Here is a 21,540-nt window from a genome sequence, read left to right as displayed (position 1 = left end):
ACACGGTCTAAGAAATAAAGCCCAGGCCCAGCTGCAGGGGGTGGTAGGGCACAGCTGTGCAATACTGGAGCCACATGGCAAGGCCAAGGGTTCAGACCCTGGGCACACCCATGACCTGGGCTGGCTGGAAGGCCGGGGAGGGCTCACAGCTGGTAAGATCCTATCAAGCACCCCACCGCCAAAAATTTAGCTCTTTTTTCTTTCTTTTCTTTTTTTTTTTGGAGAGATTTTTCACTGTAGGACGCGTGCGCTCGCCAGACAGACAGAGAGAGACATAGAGACAGAAAGCGAGAAATCACCCCCCAGGGGGGATGGTCACGCCGCAATCCCTTCTCCCCCATTCTCCTCTCGGGATCTTGGGCACGCACGCACACGCGCCCGGCGTGAGTTTTAAGCCCCCGGGTCCGGGACACGAACCGCGGTCGACTACGTGGGAGTCCAGCGACATAGCCATTACGCTAACTGCTGGTTCCCTCTTTCTTTTCTTTTAGAGTTTTTTTTTGCCTTAGTGTGCTTCCGGGGTAGGGGGTGGGAGGAGACAGACATAGTGAGAGGGAAAGTGAGAAATCACCTCTGGGGGGGATGGCCATTCCTCAGTCCCTTCTCCTCCACTCTCCTCCCACAATCTTGGGCATACATGAACACGTGTCCAGCATGATTTTCAAACCACTGGGTCCAGGACTCGACCCATAGTCCAGCAATGTAACTGCTATGCCAGAGGCAGCTCCTCCCAACATTTTTTTTTAAAGCAAGCACAGGGACCAGCAGAAGGTGTAATGGTCATGGCGCTGGACTCCCACACTGTTGACCATGGCTTGAGTCCCAGAACCAGCAACTTAAAACTTACACTGGGCGTGTGTGCCTGTGTGCCCAAGATCCTGAGAGGAGAATGGAGGAGAAGGGACTGTGGCGTGTCCCAAGTATACCAGTACCATCAAGAGTGTGCTGGGGCGGGGTGGAGGTACGGTGGTAATGGCACGCTCCCGAGGCTGACCTGCAAGGGAAGGTTCTAGGTCCACCCCCAGAGACCTCCCTGACCCAGGCGTGTGCGTGCGTGTGTGCCGGGGATCTGGGGCCGGCAAACGCTGGGGGCGGACCATGGCGTGGCGACCCTGCTGAGCGTGCCTTCTGTCTCTCTCACCCTCCCTCCCTCTGTCTTGCACATAGAAAAAAATAAACTTCTGTTTTGTTGTAAAGGCCTCAGGTGGGGGAAGCGGGGTGATGTAAACTGTTAAGACTTCGCTGAGAGGTCAAGCAGGGGAAAAGCAGGGTCTGCACTGTGGTGACTTGCCTCTGTCCCTGGGCATTGTGGGAACTTCCCAGGCCTGCCCTGGGGAGGTGTTCCCGCCTGCAGAACACCGGTTGGCGTGGAGAGGGTACTGAGGAAGCGGGCTGAAGTGCTGAATTCGTCTCCAGCACTGAACCACGCAGCAGCCGATCCACATCCGTGCTCTCGGACCGTGGGTCTGGCCACATGGGTGGTAGCTGCCTCGCTTAGTGAGTAACGCGAGGCCGAAGGGAGCGAGGCCACGCCTGCTCCGGCCTCTGTGGCCCTTCCCATGCCTGCTCTTGGCCAGCAGCTGGTAGTGGCCTGGGCGGTTGGCCTTCCAGAGGGGAGAGCAGACCCCAGAGCCAGGCACAGCTGGGATACTGGAAGTGGTGTGGCCATCTGCTCTCTCTGCCCCTTGCATTTGTGAAGAGTCCCCTTTGTTAAAGACCGTAAAGGGCAGGAATTTGGTGACAAGGCAGTATTCTCATAGTGACAGTTTGAGAACCAGGCTGTGGCTTTGGAGCCTTGGTCAGGCGCCCTGGGGGCAGAAGAACCTGAGCAGGTCCTCCAGCTGGGGAGCCCTGCCCCCCACCTTCCCACACCCCCCAAGTCAGTGCCTGGCAGACACCTGTTACAGGTACAGGCTTCCAGTCCCGAGTCACCATCTCGGGGACCCTGACCAGGAACCCGCCTCCTAACCAATGGTACCCTTGACCTTGAACGTTCGAGAACCACTGCTGGTTCTTCGCATCGCCAGAGGGTATGAGTGTCTCCCCCTGCTGGTCCCACACCTTGCCAGCCTCATGAGGGACTGGAACAAAAGCTTAGTGACTTTAGGACGCAGTCCATGGCGGCCACCACCGTATTGTGCACCTTTGCTGTTTCTCTAGGCATAAACCCACTCTGGCTGGACCCCTGTGTCAGGTTTCACTACGGAGCACCCCCATTGGGCAGAGCATCACACGGTAACTCGCAGGCATTGGGCCAGCTTTCTGGGGCACAGTTCCCTCGGCCAACCAGTGGAGAGCAGAGAAACATCAACCAATCCCATTCCTCCTCCTGCCCCAGCCGCCAGTGCTGCATTCTGTCCGCGCCTGCTCTCCGGTCCCAGTCTGGGTGTGGTCTAAGCGCTGCAGGTGCTAGGAGTCTCAGAGAACCGTGGACTTGGGGTCAGGCAGACCTGGGGGACCTTTGGCCTAGTGACCTTGTCCTTGCATGTACCTGAGGTCATAGAGGTCGGAGTGTCTGCCCCTTCCAGGCCTATACAATTTCCAGTGGCAGTTCCGCTTCCACAGTGTTGGCTGGGCCAAGAAGGTACTGAGCACCTGCTGTGCAGGGTCTCGGGTGGTCTTCCCAGGAGCCGTGAGGCTGGCAGTGCAGTGCCCACCCTGCTGATGAAAACACAGAGGCTTAGCAAGGTGGAATTTGAACTGTACACGGAAAAGGTTAGAAAAACAGGAAGAAACGGACTTTGAATATTGACATTTTAGGTGGAGGAAAAGGAAGGGAAATGGATGAGAAAACCCTTAGAGGGCTGGACTCCAATCTCATGCCAATGAGCAGATCTGGGTTCTGGTCACCTGGGTAATTTTGAGCAAGTACTAACTAGTCTCTGAGCCTCTTTCCATCTGTGAAATGGGTGTAATTATATCTTTGGTGGTCACCTTACAGAGTAATGGGAGTTTCAAATAGAAGTGTTTATAGAATGCCTTTTGTAAGCTATTGAATACAAAGTGTGGCCCACAGTGAGGCTTAGGCCCTCTGAGGGCAATCTTCTGCTAAGTCAGACTTTGTACAAGACAGGGAAACAGTGGTGTGTAGGATTTTTTTAAGAGAGATTTTTCCTGTAGGACATATGTGCTCAACAGAGAGAAAGCAAGAAATCACCCCCGAGGGAGGCTGACTGTGCCACAATCCTTTCTCCATTCTCCTCTTGGGATTTTGGATACACACGCGTACACACCCACACACACACACACACACACACACGACCTGAGTTTGAAGCCGCCAAGTGCGGGATTTGAACTGCCGTCGGCCATGTGGGAACGTCCAGTACCTTAACCACAACGCCACCTGCTGGTCCCAATTACTCCATCTTCTTAAGAGAAGAGTGGGATGCAGTGAAGCAGTACAGGCTTTGCGGTCAGACCGAGGCTGGGTCTCAGCTTTAGCACTGCACAGTGGGAATTATAAGTCATATACCATCTCTGAGCTTAGTCTTCTTACCTGTAAAATAGGGTTATTTAGGGATTGGGTGCGTATTAAATCACGCGTGATAACATGAACTCAAAAGGGTTGAAAATGGGATGAAAAAAATGTGTTTCACTGGGCAATTTTGAAACAAAGGCAAGCCAGGGTAACAATTTTCATATTAGACAAAATAGAACTCAAGTGTGGAGTCTCCAGAAAGTTCAAGGAAGATGTGTATTGTAAAAAAACTGCACGGATTTCAAATTTTCCTTGCACCAAAGCAGACTCATTCTTTTATTGCATTTTTCTACAAAGTTTTTGAACTCTCCTTGTGTTTCATGAAGACAAAGAAGGATGGTACGTGCTTGTCACGGATGGTCATTAAGCTATAATGATGCGAACTAGCAGGTGGCGTGGTGGTTAAGGCGCTGGACAGTCCCGCGTGACTGACCACGGTTCAAGTCCTGGACCTGATGGCTTGCTTTCTCACTTCCTCTCTCTGTCTCTCTCTCTCTGTCAAATTATAAATAAATTAATAAATACAATTATATAAATAATTCTAAAAAAAGATATGATGATGGACATATGTGTACCACATAATCTAAACTTGAAATAGTTCTTTTGTTATAATTATTTAACTTTATTTATTCAGTTATTTATTTTAATTTGACCAGAGAGGGATACTGAGAGAGAGAGAGAAAGCGAGAAACCAGCCACCAGGAATTGGTTTCCGGGACTCGAACTGCAATCTGCCATGTGGGAGTCCAGCGCCCTTAACCACCACTCCACCTGCCAGTCCAGAAGCTTGAAATAGTCCTGTCAACAGCTGACAGAACTGCATCAGGAAGTAGGGGGCCTTGGAAATGTTAATGCATCCTTCTCTGCCAATGATAAACGAAGCAGATAAAGGGTGAGCAAGCATGAGGCATGCTGGGCTGGGCACGGCTGCTGACTCGATCACGCACAGGCCAGTCCCCGAAGCTGGTCGTGCACCGGGCCGTGGAGGAATTGCTGGCGGAGCCCAGTCACTGGCACACCCTGCACGTTGTTCAGACCACAGTGAAGTGAAATTAGAAAGGGTCATACATAGCTACACAAATCTCATGTGTCTGGGTATTATAAAGCGTTACTATGAAACTCAGTAAGAGGAAGTCATAATGGAAATTAGAAGAAAAGGCAGAAAAACCAAATGTTATGTCAAAAACTAGGAGAATTTTAAAACTTTGAATTTATCATAGAACAAAAATTGAAAATAAAAGACGCATGAAGATCAACTCTAGAAACAAAAGAGCAACACATTTAAATCAAAGAGGAAGAAGATAATGAACATACAGATGAAAATGAATTGTTTTAAAACTCAAGAAAAAGGAGAAAGAAAATAATTTTTTTTAAGAATTATTTTATTTATTTACTTACTTTTGTCATTAAGCTATAATGATGCGAACTAGCAGGTGGCGTGGTGGTTAAGGCGCTGGACAGTCCCGCGTGACTGACCACGGTTCAAGTCCTGGACCTGATGGCTTGCTTTCTCACTTCCTCTCTCTGTCTCTCTCTCTCTGTCAAATTATAAATAAATTAATAAATACAATTATATAAATAATTCTAAAAAAAGATATGATGATGGACATATGTGTACCACATAATCTAAACTTGAAATAGTTCTTTTGTTATAATTATTTAACTTTATTTATTCAGTTATTTATTTTAATTTGACCAGAGAGGGATACTGAGAGAGAGAGAGAAAGCGAGAAACCAGCCACCAGGAATTGGTTTCCGGGACTCGAACTGCAATCTGCCATGTGGGAGTCCAGCGCCCTTAACCACCACTCCACCTGCCAGTCCAGAAGCTTGAAATAGTCCTGTCAACAGCTGACAGAACTGCATCAGGAAGTAGGGGGCCTTGGAAATGTTAATGCATCCTTCTCTGCCAATGATAAACGAAGCAGATAAAGGGTGAGCAAGCATGAGGCATGCTGGGCTGGGCACGGCTGCTGACTCGATCACGCACAGGCCAGTCCCCGAAGCTGGTCGTGCACCGGGCCGTGGAGGAATTGCTGGCGGAGCCCAGTCACTGGCACACCCTGCACGTTGTTCAGACCACAGTGAAGTGAAATTAGAAAGGGTCATACATAGCTACACAAATCTCATGTGTCTGGGTATTATAAAGCGTTACTATGAAACTCAGTAAGAGGAAGTCATAATGGAAATTAGAAGAAAAGGCAGAAAAACCAAATGTTATGTCAAAAACTAGGAGAATTTTAAAACTTTGAATTTATCATAGAACAAAAATTGAAAATAAAAGACGCATGAAGATCAACTCTAGAAACAAAAGAGCAACACATTTAAATCAAAGAGGAAGAAGATAATGAACATACAGATGAAAATGAATTGTTTTAAAACTCAAGAAAAAGGAGAAAGAAAATAATTTTTTTTAAGAATTATTTTATTTATTTACTTACTTTTTTTTTTTTTGGAGATATTTTTGCTATAGGGTTTGTGTGCTCACCAGAAAGAGAGACAGAGAGACAGAAAGTGAGAAATCATCCCCCAGGAGGGGTGCCCACACTGCAATCCCTTCTCCTCCATTCTCCTCTCGGGATCTTGGGCACGCACGCACACACACCCCCGGCGTGGGTTTTAAGCCACTGGGTCCGGGACTCAAACCGCAGTCAACTACATGGGAGTCCAGCGACATAGCCGTTATGCTGACTGCTGGTCCCATACTTTTTTTTGTCCTTTTAATTTGACCAGGGAGGGATAGAGTGAGAGAGAGAGAGGGAGAGCAAGAAAGCAAGCTGCCAGGTCTGGGACTCAAACTGCAGTTGTCCATGGCGAAGTCCAGTGCCTTAACCAAGACGCCACCTGCCGGCCCCAGAGAAAGAAAATTATTAACATCACAGCAAAACTATTGTATAGTTTCCTGTCAAGGCTAATACCATAGACAAAACCTTTGGCAACCTTTGATTCATGAAAAAAAAAAAAAAAAAAAAACAGTTGAAAATAAAATATAGAATGAAAAAGGAAGAAATTACACATATATCAGATTAAAAATAATAAAATGTAAGCAATTACATACTGATAAATTTGAAGACCTAACTGAAATTGATACTGTTTCAGAAAAATGTATTAATACATGCCAAAATTACCACTAGATAAGAACCTTGACCATATCGTTATCCTTTCATTAATTAACCCCAGAAGCCTCAGCCCAGATGGTTTTATAGGTAAGATATGCCAAACTTGACGGAGCTTTCAATTCCTATAAATACAAGTGCTCTAGAAACAGGAGTATCAGGGGACCAGCAGTTAGCGTAATGGCTATGTCGCTGGACTCCCATGTAGTCGACCGCAGTTCCAGTCCCGGACCCGGTGGCTTAAAACTCACGCCGGGCGCGTGTGCGTGCGTGCCCAAGATCCTGAGAAGAGAATAGAGGAGAAGGGATTGCGGTGTGGCCATCCCCCCTGGGGGTGATTTCTCGCTTTCTGTCTCTCTGTCTCTCTTCTGTCTTTCTGGCGAGTGCACGTGCCCTGTAGCAAAAACCTCTCCAAAAAGAAACAGGAGTATCGGGAAAGCAGTCTCCTTCATTTTACAATACTGTAAAGTCTCTGTAACAAAATGAGATGTGAACTGTGTGGAACAAAAATTTAAAAAATCACTTTGAATCCTGAGTGCAGGAAATGTAAGTGAAACATCAGACAGACTAACTATACAAGTGGGGCGTAGCTCAGGAACTGAAGAGGGTTCTGCTCCAGAAAGAACCATCACTTAAGGTGACTAAAACTAATAGACCCAAGGGGGAAAAGAGCATGATTATCTCACTAGACTTAAGAAAGTATTAAATATAGTTCAAAGGTCATTTTATTTATTTATTTATTTATTTATTGGGAGAGGTTTTCACTATAGGGTGCGTGCACTCGCCAGACAGAGAGAGAGAGAGAGAGACAGAAAGCAAGAAATCACCCCCCAGGGGGGAGGGTCACGCCGCAATCCCTTCTCCTCCATTCTCCTCTCGGGATCTTGGGCACGCACACAGACGCGCCCGGCGTGAGTTTTAAGCCACCGGGTCCAGGACGTGAACCGCGGTCAACTACGTGGGAGTCCAGCGACATAGCCATTACACTAACTGCTGGTTCCCTAAAGTTCATTTTTAATGAAGGTTCTTAGGAAACGAAGAATTGAAAAGAAGTTCTTCAAACTGACAGATGCTGTCCTACAAAATTTATAGTAAAAATGTGTGTAATCGAGAGGACGGCAGGTGGCGTGATGATTAAGGGTGCTAGACTTCCACATGGCGACTCGTGGTTCAAGTCCCGGACCTTTCTCACTTTCCATCTCTCTCTCCCTCTCTCACTCTGTCCCTCTATGGTCAAAGTAAAAAAGGAAGGAAGGAAAGTTAAATTAAAAAAAAAAAAATCTTAAAAAAAAAAGTGTGTGTGTGAGGGCCAGCAGGTGGTATGGTGATTAAGGTGCTGGATTCCCACATGGCCAACTTCCAGTTCAAGTCCCAGACCCGGTGACTTGAAAACCACAACACATACATAAATAAATGTGTTTTATGGGACTAGCAGGTGGTATGGTGGTTAAGGGCACTAGACTCCCACATGGTTGACCATAGTTTGAGTCCCGAACCTGGCAGCTTGTTTTTTCACTTTTCCTTTCTCTCTCTCACACTCTGTCCCTCTCTGGTCACATTTTAAAAATGAGTAAATAATTTTTTTTAAAAGTTTAAAAAAATATTTTTTTTTTCAAGAGGTTTTTCGCTATAGGGCTCGTGCGCTCGCCAGACAGAGACAGAGAGACAGAAAGCGAGAAATCACCCCCCAGGGGGGATGGTCATGCCGCAATCCTTTCTCCTCCATTCTCCTCTTGGGATCTTGGGCACGCACGTACACGCGCCCGGCGTGAGTTTAAGCCACCGGGTCCGGGACGTGAACCGCAGCCGACTACATGGGAGTCCAACGACATAGCCATTACGCTAACTGCTGGTTCCCTTAAAAATATTTTTTTTAAAAAAAGTGTGTAATGGAAAGACTTTGGAAACTTCTGTTTATGGTCAGGAACAAGACAGACATGCTGCCCTCACTGCTGCTGCTTACCCCAACACCAGACGTCTTGGCCGAGGGAGCGGGAGAGGAAGACTGGCCTGTGCTTTCTGTTTCCCGATGCAGAAATGCGGCACGACTTTGCCGACAACCCGATATACATAAGAAACCAAAGGATGGGGAACCAAAAAGACGAAACTGATTGTGTGGGTTATGAATGTGTGTCACTAACCTACTTACCCATACACATAGGACAGTTACAACTGTTAATGCATTTAGCAATTTGCACTACTAACACATTTCAGCAGTTAAATGAAATACCATTTTTTTTTTTTAATTTGCTAACTGGCTTGTGCGCTGTCAGAGATGGAGAAAGGGCCAGCAGGTGGTGTAGTGGTTAAGGTGCCAGACTAAACGTGGCTGACCACAGTTCAAGTCCTGAACCCTGAGGCTTGAAACATGTCAGGTGCGTGTGCGTGCGTGCCCAAGATCCCGAGAGGAGAATGGAGGAGAAGGGATTGCGGCGTGGCCATCACCCTGGGGGCTGGTTTCTTGCTGTCTGTCTGTCTCTCCGGTGAGCACAGGCGCCCTATAAAAAAAAAATAAATTAAAAAAGGAGAGAGAGAGGGGGAAAGTGAGAAATTACTCCCAGGGATATGGCCGCACAAGCCCAGAAACACACCAAAGTATGCGCCAGGAGCGAGGTTTTGAGCTAAGTAGCTTCACAAGTCAAGGAAAGAGATGTTTTTGGAACTGCTTTGTACACGATGACAGAATACTGCGTTAGTGAAAGTTGGAGGGAAAGAAATCAAATTATATTCCTAATTTTATATTTTATAAAAACCACAGAGAGATTAAAGACCTCAGTGTGGAAGTCAAGAGATAAAAACATAGGATAACAGAATTTGACTTGGGGAAAGATTTTTTTCAACACAATTTTATTTTAAAAAATTTTAAGAGTTATTTTTACTTTAGGGCACATGAGCTTGCTGGAAAGACAAGGAAACACAGGGAGACAGAAAGCGAGAAATCATCCCCCAGTGGGATGGCCACACCACAATCCCTTCTCTGTTTCCCTCCTGGGATCTTGAGCACATAGGCCTGGCGTGAGTTTCAAACCTTCTGATCCAGGACTTGAACCGTGGTCAGCCATGTGGGAGTCCAGCAATGTAACTGTTATGCCATGTGCTGGTCCCAAGATGTTTTTAAAAACAATTATTTTCTTTAACTTTATTTATTTTCATTTGACCAGAGAGGGACAGAGTGAGAACGGGAGAGAGAAAGCAAGCTGCCAGGTCCGGGAGTTGAACCATGGTTGGCCATGTGGGAGTCCAGTGCCCTTAACCACCACACCATCTACTGGTCCCCCCAAGAAGATGTTTTAAAGATCAATCATAATGGAGAAATAGGGTGGTCTGCCTGTGAACGCAGGAAAACACAGTATGAGTAGCTGCGCTCTGAGCGTCAGACTCTCTGAGCTCACCTCCTGCATGAAACGTGCTCAGGGGCGTCCCAAAGAATCAAAAGAACGTCGTTGTGCTCGCGCTGTTGCCGTGGGGTGACCACAGTGCTGGGGTGACTCGATGGTCCCTTTTGTCGTACTGTTCTTTTCAGGGGGCTCAGGAGGAACTTCTTAGTGAGGATCCTGAAATACAGATGCGGTCACAAGCGAGACCTTAGAACTTGATCGGTACAAGCTTGGGGGGGGTTCAGCTGTGGGTGGGTGTGGGTCCCCTTAATGCAGGAGGTGGACTGGTCGTGGACACCTCCCAACCAAGCCTGACAAAACCCCAGAATCATGCCAGGAGCTTGATAAAAATAAGTTGGAGGGCCCCACCTGCTGTCCTCTGATGCAGGCGGCGGGAGGCAGCTCAGCCTCCGGGCGGGGGCTGTGGGAGTCCAGTGCCCTTAACCACTGCACCATCTGCCAGGGCTGGACCTGCCCGTCTGACAGCCCCCGAGCGGCCGGGGCTGGACCTGCCAAGCCGGATCCCCTTTCCAGAACTGCCAGGTCCCGAGGGTGCAGAAGCACCAGGGCAGATGGAAGGGCCGTGGCTGGGCTGGAAGGAGGGACGAGGACCAGCCTGCAGGCGTGGGCAGCAGGGAGCAGAAGTGACCAAGGGGTGCCATGGTGCCAGACTGCTCTGCCCTGTCCGGGCTGGCCCCGCGCTAGGACGGTGGCTAACTGCCTCCTGCACCAGCCTGGAGCTTCCTAGCAGGAGAGCCTTGCGTTCATTGTTTGCATGTGCATGGGAGGGTGATATGCAAGGGACAGGGACGGGCTCTGGCAGGGGACAAAGCCATCAGCCCTCCTGAGCATCCAGGGGCCATGCCGTGGGGAGCCAGCAGCCCCGTTTAGAGACATGCCCCTAAACAGCCTGGGCGTCCTGGACAGGCGTCTAGGAAGCAGTGACGTCCCAGGTGGTGACAGTGAAGGAGGGTAGCAGAGCAGAATTTCAGTCCCAGCAAGGACACGTGCAGGCCCTCGGCAGACGGGAAGAGGCCAAGGTGGTGGGACCGAAAGGTCGCAGAGGGAAGTCGCAGGGATGATGCTGGGCGCTCCCCGTGCCAGGGTTTGCCCTTTAGTACTGGCAGTGGCAGCACAGGGAGAGGGGCCATCCCTCCTCTCTCCTCTCGCCAGCTCCCAGCCTGGGGTCAGACTGGGCGGCTGAGGGAGCACAGAGCAGGGCGGGCTGTGGCTCCTGGCTGCTCCCCGCTCCCCGGGGTCCCCCTCCCCCTGTTCCTGGGGGACGCTGGTTCCCCTGGGGTGCAGCAGGGTGTTTTCCTCAGCACCTGGGAATATTAGTGTAGGCCACCGCGTAGAGCTGGAGAGACTGAGGCACGTGTCCCAGAAGTCTCAGCAGCACCAGTGTCCCTGACCTCAGGCCGTTAAAAACTGCTCCTGGGCCAGCAGGTGGCACGGCAGTCAAGGTGCTGGACTCCCATGAGGCCAACCCGACGGTTTGAGTCCTGGACCCCAGGTGCACGTGTGTGGGGCCCAGAATCCTGAGAGAACGGAGGAGAGAGGACTGTGGTGTGGCCATCCCCCGGGAGGTGCTCTCCCACTTTCTCTGTTTCTGTGTGTCTCTCCAGCAAGCACACAGGCCCTATGGCAGAAATCGAGAATCAGATTGTTCTGTCTCTTCCTTTGAAAATGACTGTCCTTTTGAGTGCTTGGTCTCAGCTCAGGTGTGCAGTCGAGTCCCCAGGGCCACATCCGAGCTAGGCCAGGGGCTGGCACTTGGCGTGTGTGCAGGAGGTGTGAGCTGCCCAGACACACCTGCTCCGTTCCTGGGCATAGGCTCCTGAGCCCAGGTGGCAGGGCAGCCCCTTCCCCGCCGTGGTGCTCCCAGGCCCACTGCGGATCTGATCCCACTCTGGCCTCAGGCCCAGGACCGAGCATGGGCAGTGACGGCGTTTTAGTGATCCGAGGCTCGTGGCCAGGGGCCATGTACTCGTATGGCCCTACTGGTCCGTCCTCCCCTGAGACAGACCTGCGTGGGTGAGAGGGTCCCGGGCGGGTACACACTGAGGCTCCTGACGGAGGCTGGAGGCACTCAGAGCAGACAGGGTTAGCCAGGGCACTGTCATGCGCTGGCCCCCACACTGCCCTCTTCTTGTCACTCACCAGGACCCATGGCTGGTGGAGTGCCCAAGGTTGTGGCCACATAGTCAGAAACTACTGGACTGCAGGCCAGGGCATCCCACCCGCCTTCCTTCATAAAATCGTCTACTTTTTGCCTAGAGAATGCTTGCGTTGTTCTAGTTCTCTGGAAGGGACAATGTGAGGGACGATGTGATGGGCGATGTATAATAATAATAGGGGACTTGGGACCAGCAGTTAGTGTTATGGCTACGTCGCTGAACTCCCGTATATTCGACTGCGGTTCGAGTCCTGGATCCGGTGGCTTAAACTCACACCGGGTGCGTGTGTGTGTGCGTGTGTGCCCATATGTGCCCAAGATCCTGAGAGGAGAATGGAGGAGAAGGGATTGCGGCTTGGTCATCCCCGCTGGGGGATGATGTCTCACTTCCTGTCTCTCTGTCTCTCTCTTTCTGGCAAGTACACGCTCCCTATAGCAAAAACGTCTCCAAATAAATAAATAAATAAATAATAGGGGACTGACGTGCAAGGAGCAAGCCAAGAACAAGGAGCAAGCCGAGCGTCATCCTGTGTCCAGGATGGGAGGGATCTGCCTTAGCAGGGATGAGGGGGCTGATTTGCATATGCAAACAAGGAATTTATGGGGCACCTCCTCTGCTTCTCACCCTCATGGCCTCCACAGAGGGGAGGGAGGGCAGGTGAGCCCCTGCAGTCACCTCCAGCCCCTACCTTGTCCCCAGCCTGCACCCAGGCTCTCTGTGGCCTGCCCCACTGGCTGGTGCGCTCCTGAGGGCAGGGCCCGCTGAGTCGCCTGGGGCCTTGTGGGTGCTGAGAGCATGTGTGGCCATCACACAGGTGGGCGGGAGGAAGAGGGAGCTGGCGGGCAGAACTGAGAACTTGGCGGCACCCACAGGGTCTGACTGTGGAGTCTAACTTCCCCTCGGGGGTTCTGCTCCCTAGATCCATTTCCCGGACGTGGAGCGGGTCGAGTGGGCCAACAAGGTAAGGCCAGGCGCGCAGTGAACTCACTTCAGGCCTCATCCTCCAGCCTGCGGGAGGGCAGCCAGGTCACAGGGTGTGGACAGAGGCCCGGGTTCCAGGCAGTCCCCTTGTCCAGGAGGAGCAGCAGTGGCCCTTCCGCTGGAGTGGCAGCCTCTCCCCTGCCTCACTGGCCAGAATGGTATGCTTCGCTACTCTTACTTTTTCTTTTTAAAATAAGTTTAAATAATGCAGGGCACAGCAGCAAACCTAGGAGATACAGAGGACAGGAGGCGCAGCTCTGCACTGGCCCACCTGGCGAGTGCCCTCCTAGGGGAGGGGACCCTGATGAGACACCGCTGGGACTGCTCTAGATTAACCAAGTAGCTCCCCGGCTCCGCCAGGCGCCCTGACCGTGGTGGGGCAGCTGGCCCATCCCTTCCAGACCAGTCCCCACGTTACTGGCGGGGAACCAGCCCTGCGGTCATCTGCTCACACCTGTCACGCGAAAGCCCCACTGCAATCCCCAACCTTGTTATTTATTTTTTAAACTTGGTTAGGGCGTTTCCATTCAAAGTGGGGGTGAGAAATCCCCTCCAGGGAGGATGGCCACACAGCATTCTCTTCTCCTGCACACATGGGCCTAGCATGTTTTCAAGCCACCGGTCCGGGATTTGAACTGTGGAGTCAGCCGTGTGTCATCCAGCCATCTAGCCACCATGCCAGCTGGCTGGTCCTGCATTAGGAGGAGTGACCAGTTTCTGTGGACCAGTGGAGGGCCCGGCCTCTGGCGCGAACCCTGAGGTGGCTCCCGTGTGTGTGAACTGGGTCCTGGATCCCTGCCTGCCTGACGTCTTTCAGTGACTCACACACGCAGGCCCACGCGAGGCGCTGGAGAGCTGGGCTGTGGGGACGGGGCGCCCACCCTTGTTGGCGGTGTAGACAAACCACATACCAGGGATGTCCTAATGTTCTCATGAGGCACTCCAGGAATGGCAGCCCAGCCAGAAAAGAAGACGGGACCAGCCCCTAGAGATTTAGAACCTGGGCTCGGGAGAGGCCTCTGGGAGAGGCAGAAACAGTGGCATCTCACAGCCCTAGGCGTTTCCACTCCTTTTTGGAGGCATGGCCGAGGAAGGCCCAGGCCCATGGGACAGAAGAGGGAGCACCCCTGCACCCAACAGGACGCGCACCTGTCACTAGCCCCTCACCCAACAGGACGCACCTGCCGCTAGTCCTCACCCAACAGGACCCCCCCCCCCCCCCCCCAAGAGCCCCCCCCTGCCGCTAGTCCCGCACCCAATCCAACACAGCTGCTGCTAGCCCCTCTAGACACCCCTCTGATGACACCTTCATCAGCTGCCCCTGCCATCCGCTCTCCCAAGTCCCGCTTGGTCCCCAGACCAGCTCCAGCAGTCACTCTGCTGCAGAAATACGCCAAGGCTGCCTTTAATGACGATTGCTCGAAAACAAAGTCCATGCAGATTAATTTTTTAAGAGAGATTTTTGCTATAGGGCACGTGTAGTCGCTGGAGAGACAGAGAGAAAATGAGAAACCACCCCCAGGGGGGATGGCCACGCCGCAATCCCTTCTCCATTCTCCTCTTGGGATTTTGGGCATGTAGGCACACACGCCAGCATGAGTTTGAAGCGACCAGGGGACTTGAACTATGGTTAACTATGTGGGAGTCCAGCAATGTAACCATTATGCCATTGGCTGGCCTCCTGCAAACTAATTTCTAATCTGTACATTTTTCTTAAACCTCCGGCACCTGCTACCTTTTGTTCCCCCCACAGTGTAGAATGAGATGATGTTTTAGCCGGAAACTAAAGGGCTTCATCGTGTCAGCTTCAGTGGACGAGGGTTTCACGGTTTCACGGTGACCCACAGAATGGCACCAAGTGCTGAGTGCTGGATCCTGTGTCCTGGGGAGGGGGGCACTGCGGGGGATCACGTGTGTGAGGGGCAGGTGGACGGTGGGGAGGTGGCGGGATGGGGACCTCAGCCCAGAACCAGGCTGCACAGGGGCAGTGAGAGCACAGCCCCGACCCCCAGGGCTTCTTCCTGTCCTCACAGATCATCGCCCAGATCTGGCCCTACCTGAGCATCATCATGGAAAGCAAGTTCCGGGAGAAGCTGGAGCCCAAGATCCGGGAGAAGAGCGCCCACCTGCGCACGTTCACCTTCACCAAGCTCTGCTTCGGACAGAAGGTCGGTGCTGCGGTGGAGGGCCGCCTGGACGGCTGTGCGGCCTGCCCTGTCCCTCTCCCTTGGTCCCTCCCAGCCTGTCTGTCTCGCCCACACCCCCATCGGTCTCTCCAGGCCCCAGGAAGGCTGGCTCAGAGGGGACAGGAAGGAGCGGTGGGCAATAGTTCCACTTTTCTTAAGCAGATTCTGAAAACATGCAGTGGTGGTCAGGCAGCTTCAAGGACAAAAGGCCTCGTCCCCAAGCTCAGGCATCCCCGGCGGCACACACACCTTCAGGCCTGACCGGGGGTTCCAGCAGTCGGGGGAGGAGCCCAGGCCAGGTCTGGGAAGGTCAGCAGGCATCCAGGGTGAGGTGGTCTGTGGCCGGGAAGTTCATGGGTGCATGCCTGGCGCCGTGGTCCCTGTTCTAGACTGGGCTTCCTGTTCCCTCCACTCCCCCGGTGTCCCACTCCTGCCCCGAAGTGCCCGTTGACAGGAGTCTCATTTTGATCATCCCGAATGCTCCCAGACGGGGTCGCTGTGCCAGCCCCCACCTGTAGCTCAGAGGCATGACACCAGCCTGCCCTGGAGCAGGCAGGGACAGAGCAGGGCCAGCCCCTCGGGGGTCTGGTGCTCCAGTCCTGTGCTCAGCCCCACGTGGGAGGTGCGTAGGGCGCCTGCACCGAGGCCGAGGCCCCGAGCTGTGCTGCTCGGCCTCTGCGGGTTCGTGTGCTCACTCCTGGTTTCCTTCACGTCTGAATTACTGAATGTGCACTGAGCACCGGGCACGCAGTCAGGCGTGGGTGCGCTCCTGCTGCAGGAGGCAGACATGTAAACTGAGGCAGCAGCGTGGCAGTATGTGTACGCTCCACGCAGAGGAATGTGTGAGGTCGGAGTGGAGGGCGGAGGGGCTGTGGTAGTCAGGGAAGACTTCCAGGAGGCGGGTGCTGAGCTGGGTTTTGAGGAATTCTGTGGGCTGGGAGCCAGGAAGCCAGCAGACTGCCGCATGCTCCACCAGGCCAGGCTGCTCCTCCGCGGCAGTGTTCTGGGCGGGCACTGCTAGCAGGTGGCCTCATCAGGAGGACCTGGGGGCAGCCTGGTGGCCAAGCAGACAGCTCAGCCCCGCGGGAGAAATACCTGACTCCAGTCCTGGCATTCAAAGCCCGCACGCCGGGCTCCTCTTACCTCCCTCTCCTCTCCCTTCCTCATCTCCCCTCCTTCCCGTACTGACCCCCATCCTGGGCTTGGCCAGGACCTAGGAGGGCCCCATACCCCCTCCCTCACTGGGAGTGCTCCCAGCTCCCTCTGATTCTGTCTGCCCAGGTCTGCTCTGTGCTTGGTGACCTTGGGCTGGAGACTTCACCTCTCTGAGCCTGTTTCCTTGGGTATAAAAGGAAAGGACCCACTTCTAAAGGAGGCTGTGAAGCATGACCCGCAGGCCTGGCCTCAGGACTGCGTGGTGTGGCTGCATCCTGTCCAAGGCCGTGCTGAGGGGCGTGGAGCTGGGAGGGCCAGTGGAGGCCAAATTCTAGCTTGGGCCCTCCTAGCAGAGCCCTGGGCCAGGCATGCTCAGTGGTTACTCCTCTGTGTGGTCGGGGCCTCGAGGCAGGCAGCCCCCCAGGACCTGTCTGTGCAGGCGAGGGTCTTGGGGATGGCCAGCTCCATCGGTGGGGGGGCTAGTCAGCCCTCCCCAGCACAGGCCCCCTGGGGAGGTTGGGCACACCCCTTCCTCCTACTGGGCTTCTGCGGCCCCCAGGGAGGAGCCACAGGCTCTGCAGATGGCCTGAGCTTCTGCAGTTCTGGGTACTCACCTCAGGAAAAGGGACAGAGGGCCAGGGGAAGTACGGTGCTGGAGCCACACACTGCTGACTGCGGTTCGAGTCCAGTACCTGGTAGCTTGAAAAATCACACTGGGTATGTGTGTGCATGTCTACAATCCCGAGGGGAGAATGAAAAGGGATTGCAGTGTGGCCGTGCCCCTGGCGGGTGATTCTCGCTTTCCCCCTCTGTCTTTCTCCATCTAGTGCACATGCTCTGTGGCAAAAAAACAAACTTAAAGAAAGAGGGACCAGCAGTTAGCATAATGGCTATGTCTCTGGACTCCCACGTAGTCGACCGCGGTTCGCGTCCCAGACCCAGTGGCTTAAACTCACGCCTGGTGCGTGTGCATGCATGCCCAAGATCCCGAGAGGAGAATGGAGGAGAAGGGATTGCGGCGTGACCATCCCCCCTGGGGAGTGATTTCTCACTTTCTATCTCTCTGTCTCTCCCTGTCTTTCTGGCGAGCACACACACCCTATAGCAAAAACCTCTCCAAAAAAATAAGAAAGAAAGAAAATACAACATTATGACCAAAATTAGTATTAAGTAAATATGAGACCAAACGAGAAAAGAAGCCACAGACATTGTAAAAGCCGGCAGGTCCTCCCTGTTCCAGACTGAAGGTTCTGCGTGCTGTTTTCTGTTAACTGGCCAGCGCGTCCCTGCGATATTTCCTCCTGGCATTTTTGGGCCTGTACTTTTTAAGAATCTTTTCCTGTGACATGGCAATGGCAAACCTCACTTTCTGTGGAGAGAATACGAGGGTAAGGGGCTCTTTTCTCTCATAGGGTTGATTCATTTTTTCCTCCCACATTTTATAAAAAACTTCAAACACAGACATTTTGAAAGAACCGCTTAGTGACGGCCACACACCGCCCATGCGGATTTTAAGTGATTCTAGCTTGCTCCAGGATGCGTGCTTGCCAGAGGGAGAAGGAAAGTGAGAATGGCCACACTGCAGTCCCTTCTCATTTCAGGACTTTGGGCACACGTGCACATGTACCTGTTTGTTTTTCAAGCCACGAGGTGTGGATCTCGAGCGACGCAGTCGGCCGTGTGGGATCCAGCTGCCTTCACGTCACCACCATGCCACGGGCCGGCCGGCCTGGTCATCTGATGGTGCGGGAGTTTACCTTTGGCTCTATCTGCTTAATTATGTATCTGTGCATCTATCTCTAGCCTTTTTTTTCCCCAAGAATTACTTGTTTATTTAGTTCCGTTTGTTGTTATTGTTTTTTAAAATTTGACGAGAGAGAAACAGAGAAAGGGAAAGCAAGAAAGCAAGATTCCAGGTCCTGGACTCGAACTACAGTCGGCCATGTGGGAGTCCAGCACCTTAGTCACTACGGTGCTTACCCACCCCTATCTCTATTCGTTTTTAAAAATGTGTCTCAAGGGACCAGCAGTTAGCGTAATGGCTGTGTCGCGGGACTCCCACATAGTCGACTGCGGTTCGAGTCCCGGACCCGGTGGCTTAAACTCAACGCCAGGCGCGGGTGCATGCGTGCGTGTCCAAGATCCCAAGAGGAGAATGGAGGAGAAGGGGTTGCAGCGTGGCCATCCCCCCTGGGGGGGGATTTCTCGCTTTCTGTCTCTCTGACTCTGGCTTTCTGGCAAGTGCCCGTGCCCTATAGCAAAAACCTCTGGGGAGGGGAATGTGTCTCAAACTAAATGCAGATAGCAGTGAACACTGTCCCTTTCTCCTCAAACTAAATGCAGATAGCAGTGAACACTGCCCCTCCCTCTTTTCAGCCTGTCTCATTAATTTGCATTCAAATGAAATCGGTTTCTTGTCCCTGGTGAGTGAGGAGCTGACGCACTCTACCTGACAGGGAGAGAGGAGAAGCCTTGGGGGAGGAGGAAGCTGATAGCAGGAGATGCCTACCCAGGAGCTCAGGTCTCCCCCAGAGCCTGGGGACCCCAGCTGCAGTGGGCACTTTGAATCTGAGGGCCAGACCCCTTGGCCAGCGACCCTGGCTGCCGCTGCCCGTCTAGGCCAGGTTCTGCTCATCTGCCAGCTTGGTCCAAACGCTCCTTCCGTGCTTCGTAGCACACATACTGAAATCACGGGACGGAGAGGAGGCCTGGCCCTGCCAGGGCGACACACGCACTCGCGAAGCGTTCCTTTGACTGGTTATGTATTTTGGGAAAATATACTCCTGCATATAAAAAGCAAAAACAGAAAGAAAAACAAAAACAAAAAAAAAAACTTCCTCCTCCAGGAAGCCTCCACTAGCCTCCCGCCACTCCACACTGGGTTGGGCTGTGTTCCTGAAGTTTCCCGGTCTCCGTGTGACACGGGCAGCCCCTGCCCTGTGTCCCCTCTGCTGGGCTGAGTGCCCACGAGGACAGGCTGCCAGGCCTCGCCCCCACCTGCCCCCCAGGCCTGCCCGAGTAGACTCAGCAGATGCCTGAGGTGGGCAGAGAGAGCTGGGCGGGCACGGAGGGTAGTGGGCACTTTACGGTGGCGCCCCCTGCTGGCAGAGCCCTGCTGACCCAGCCCTGCATGTCTCCTCAGTGCCCCAGGGTCAACGGCGTCCAGGCACACACGAACAAATGCAACCGGAGACAGGTGGCCCTGGACCTGCAGATCTGGTGAGCAGGGGCCTCGGGGTGCTGGGGACGCTCTGTGGGCACCGTCGGTTTGAAGACGGGGTAGCGTGTATGCACTTTGATTTGGGGTGTAACCCCTCACAGGACACCCTTCCCCAGAGCTGGCATACAAAGTCCTCGCTCAGGGGAGAAGTTTCAGGAGAATGAGTGGCTGGGGCAGCTGTTGTCTGGTCCCTTGTCCCAGGTGTGGCTTCTCCATCCTGTGGCATGCTCAGGGTACCCACAGGTCACCTGGGGTCAGACCAGCTGCCTCAGAGGGGTGAGAGGGAGCCACTGTGACAAGATGAGGCGGGGTCTGTGGGTGAGGCCCAGGCTGGAGACCTGGGCTCTGTGGCACCTCAGGAAACCAGAGGGTGCAGACACATGAGTGACTCGTTCAGGGCGTTGGGCAAGGGCACCTTATTACATGAGGTACATAATGGGCTTGAGTCAGGAAGAAGGGAAGTTCAATCTAGGAAGTCTTCCTGGAGGTGGTAAGATTTGAATTGTGCTTTAAAAGACACAGGATCAACTCCCAAGGTCCTGGAGTTCCTTTCTGGTGTCTCATGTTTCCTGTCCTTGGCCCAGAAGCTGGTGCTGATAGCACGTGGGCAGCCAGGAGCCCATTCTAGGACCCCCATCCCCACTTAGGGGCTGGTCTCGAGTGTGTGGCCCTGCCATGTGTGAATACCTGGGGCTCATCAAGGCCACCTGCCCCTTAGCCTCCCGGGCAGCCGTCTGCTCGCCCCTGCACACTCGGGGCACGCATCATCCCCGCCCCACATCACCGCATCCTGCGGATGTCTGACAGCTGCCCTCCCTTCCCCTAGTCCCATCAGTCCTTTCACAGGGGTCCTTCAGCTCTCCCCAAAGGGGAGCCATCCTGGTCTCCCCATGCCTGTCACCCGGCAGGAGCCACCAGCAGGACTCGGGCTCCTGTCCTCACAGCCAGAGCCTCACTGCCAGGGCCCAGGAACACCCTGGGACAGCAGCATGTGGGCTGCTTCAGACCTGGCCATGGCGGGGGGCGGGGCAGGGGTGCAGCAGGTCTGGGCGGAGCTGAGTGAGCAGACCTCAGGCCTGTGGCCGGGTGCCCAGACTCGAGCTCTAGGACACCAGCGGAGTGTCCCAACTTCTCCGAGCCCATGAACCAGCCCTCCCCCACCCCCACACCCCCCTCCTGTCTGCAGCTACATCGGGGACTGCGAGATCAGCGTGGAGCTGCAGAAGATTCAGGCCGGCGTGAACGGGATCCAGGTGGGTGAACGGCAGGTCAGGGCTGGGCAGGAAGCTGCCCGTGCTGGGGCCAGCCGAGGTGGTGGCATGACACCACGCAGGCTGGTGGCAATCCAAGAGCTGTGGCTGGAGGTCGCAGGCCAGAGAGCGGCGGCCAGGTGTGATGAAGCATCCCCCTCCTGCGTCTGATTACAGAGTGCGCCAAGGGCTTGGGGTCCCGTGTCTGGAGCGATGAGAGCCACTGCTTAGCTCAGGAGTGGGTCCCGAGGTGGAAATGCTCCTCCCGGGAGTAGAGGAGTGAGCCAGGGCTGAAAGCACACCCAGGCCCCGATGCCGGCTGGCCTGACGCTGGGCAGTGGTGGGGCCAGCTTGGGGCCCTTGGTTACTGGCAGAGGCTGGCAGCTGCATCCAGGCCTCGGTGCCCGCTGGGCTCTGTTGTGAGAGCAGGTGGCCTGCGGCACGTGGTCCTGACATCTGGGGTGGCCCGGGTGTGAGGTGGGGCAGCACTGAGCCCTGCTGTGTGCAACGGTGTGGGAAGGGAGGTGGGTGGCCCTCACGGCCAGCCCTCACGGCCCTTCCTGCCGTGGAGCTGCAGGGCACCCTGCGCATCGTCCTGGA

General features: G+C 53.6%; 1 protein-coding gene across 1 annotated transcript in view; it reads left to right on the top strand.

Moving 5' to 3' along the window:
- ESYT3 (extended synaptotagmin 3) overlaps positions 1–21,540 on the top strand; it is a 59,126-nt gene that overhangs the window by 12,465 nt on the left and 25,121 nt on the right. Inside the window, 4 exon segments of the mRNA XM_006158197.3 lie at positions 13,068–13,109; positions 15,163–15,297; positions 19,613–19,689; positions 20,877–20,943. Coding sequence (XP_006158259.1) covers positions 13,068–13,109; positions 15,163–15,297; positions 19,613–19,689; positions 20,877–20,943 — 321 coding nt within the window.

This window comes from Tupaia chinensis, unplaced genomic scaffold (assembly GCF_000334495.1).
Source record: "Tupaia chinensis unplaced genomic scaffold, TupChi_1.0 Scaffold000574_1, whole genome shotgun sequence".
Taxonomy (NCBI): domain Eukaryota; kingdom Metazoa; phylum Chordata; class Mammalia; order Scandentia; family Tupaiidae; genus Tupaia; species Tupaia belangeri.
Note: the sequence above shows the minus strand (reverse complement) of the source record. Positions and strands in the feature narration are given on the sequence as shown.